At 40.7% G+C, this 2158-nt stretch overlaps 1 protein-coding gene across 1 annotated transcript; it reads right to left on the minus strand.

Annotated features, from left to right (window-relative positions):
• Nucleotides 1–296: 296 nt before the first annotated feature.
• SARC_10720 (hypothetical protein) lies at nucleotides 297–1157 on the minus strand (the record flags this gene model as incomplete). Its single annotated transcript, XM_014295225.1, has 2 exons — nucleotides 297–427; nucleotides 1030–1157. Coding segments are annotated over 2 exons (259 nt in total), but the record flags the coding sequence as incomplete, so codon positions are not given.
• Between the last annotated feature and the right edge of the window lie 1001 nt (nucleotides 1158–2158).

Here is a 2158-nt window from a genome sequence, read left to right on the forward strand (position 1 = left end):
ACCACTCCCTACGTCGGTATGGGTTCAGCCTCAACCGTACTTCTATTTACCACAACTGCACTACTGTGTATATCTCCATGTATGGGTCAACACAGAATAACACAAGTGGAATACCAATAGTACCCAACATAATACATTCTCCCCTTCTATTTACCACAACTGTACTACTGTTTTTATCTCCATGTATGGGTCAACACAGAATAACACAAGTGATCTACCAATAGTATCCAACAACATACTACATTCTCCCTGTGTGGCTAAATAGATATCAATCACCCCATTAACAACCAACATACCGTGTCTTGGGGTCCGCCAGCCACACACTTGGCGCCTGTGCGTTGAGTATCGTATGTTGTCTGTCGCGTCTCTCCTTCATCATCAGACATTTCGCTCTGTGCAGCGGTCTTGAAGATCGATGCGTCACCACCTATACACAAGCACGAGAGGAATCTGAAACTGGGATATGTATAATTGATAGCCAGAGTTGTGGTGTGTATGGTTGTTATTAAGAGTGGTCTGGAAGAAGATACCTACACAAACGTACGACATGATCTCAGCTATGGCACTATTGGTCTGAGGATGTCTGAAAGAAGACACCTAACAAACATATGACATGAAACATACGACATGATCTCAGCTATGGCACTATTGGTAGACTGAGGATATCTGCTTTGTGCACACACATGCATAGTACTTATTTTGTCATCTGTGAAGATGCATTCCTGATACAGTTTATGCACACACATGCATAGTACTTATTTTGTCATATGTGAGGATGCATTCCTGTTACAGTTTATGCACACACATGCATAGTACTTATTTTGTTATATGTGAGGATGCATTCCTGTTACAGTATATGCACACACATACATGGTACTTATTTCGTCACATGTAAGGATGCATTCTTGTTACAGTTTATGCACACACATGCATAGTACTTATTTTGTCATACGTGAGGATGTATTCCTGCTACAGTTTATGTGCACACATGCATAGTGCTAAGTTTACCAATTGCATGCACACACATACATGGCGTTTGGCTTATGTACAGATGCAGTGCCACGCCAGGCGATATCTGAAGTTTTCCGCGTTCGTTTCTGGCCACTAAGGTAGGCCCATTTCCATTGTAGAAACGCTCAATCTCTCTCAGCAAGTATCTGTGTGTTCAAGTTACGCATCAGCGAATCAGTTCCAGCTACATGTATGTGGATGGTTAGTAACCATGCACATACATACGTTCTCATACTATCCCTGGGGGCCTCAACCAGACCATGGGGCATGCACATGCAGCAGGTGTATATATGCTCTCTGATTCGTGAGATACAATCATGGATATGATTTACATTATCCTTAGTTGATGTTTAAATATTGAAGTACTGTCGTCTGTATTGTTGTAGGGTTTTGGGGTTTAGGGTTTGGGTGACTATGGTTTGGGTCCGCATAGGCCTAAACGTTACGCATTTGACGTCCATTGATGTGAATGGTATACAGTGGCTTTGCTGTGTGTATACACATGTTTTAGGGTTTTAGGGGTTTATAGCTGTGTGTATACACATTCCTGTGCACAAGCAAAGCCATCTCTGGCTCCCTGACAATGTGCTTAGTAGAAAAAATATATTTCAAAAAGAATACATATATGGCAACAGTCCGGAGGGGTTCGAATGCTCTATTGTTCACATCCAATACATAAGCATGGATAAGCATGTGTATCCCATACAGTAAGAAAACTGTACATATATAGAGCAACTACTGTGAGAAATATATGTAAGTAGTTATGGTCAGACATATATACTTGTTGCAGGAATATCAATCAGACACGCTCACATACAGTCCTCAGGGCACGAGTACTTAGAATTGTAATTAAGTGTTCAGGATTGTACTTGAGTGTTTAGAATTGTACTTAAGTGTTTAGAATTGTACTTAAGTGTTTAGAATTGTACTTAAGTGTTTAGACTTGTACTCAAGTGTTTATACTTGTACTGAAGTGTTTAGACTTGTACTGAAGTGTGAGCATACCCACCCCCCGCATGTGCTGCAAAACCCCATGGGATTAAGCAAATTAAAAACATATGCTTTGTAGCATGAATTACATTCAGGCACTCTCATTCAGGCACACTATTCGCAATAGAACTTAAAGCATAGTACTTCAACTGACCCA

The sequence above is a fragment of the Sphaeroforma arctica genome (assembly GCF_001186125.1).
Source record: "Sphaeroforma arctica JP610 unplaced genomic scaffold supercont1.1361, whole genome shotgun sequence".
In the NCBI taxonomy this organism is placed as follows: Eukaryota; class Ichthyosporea; order Ichthyophonida; genus Sphaeroforma; species Sphaeroforma arctica.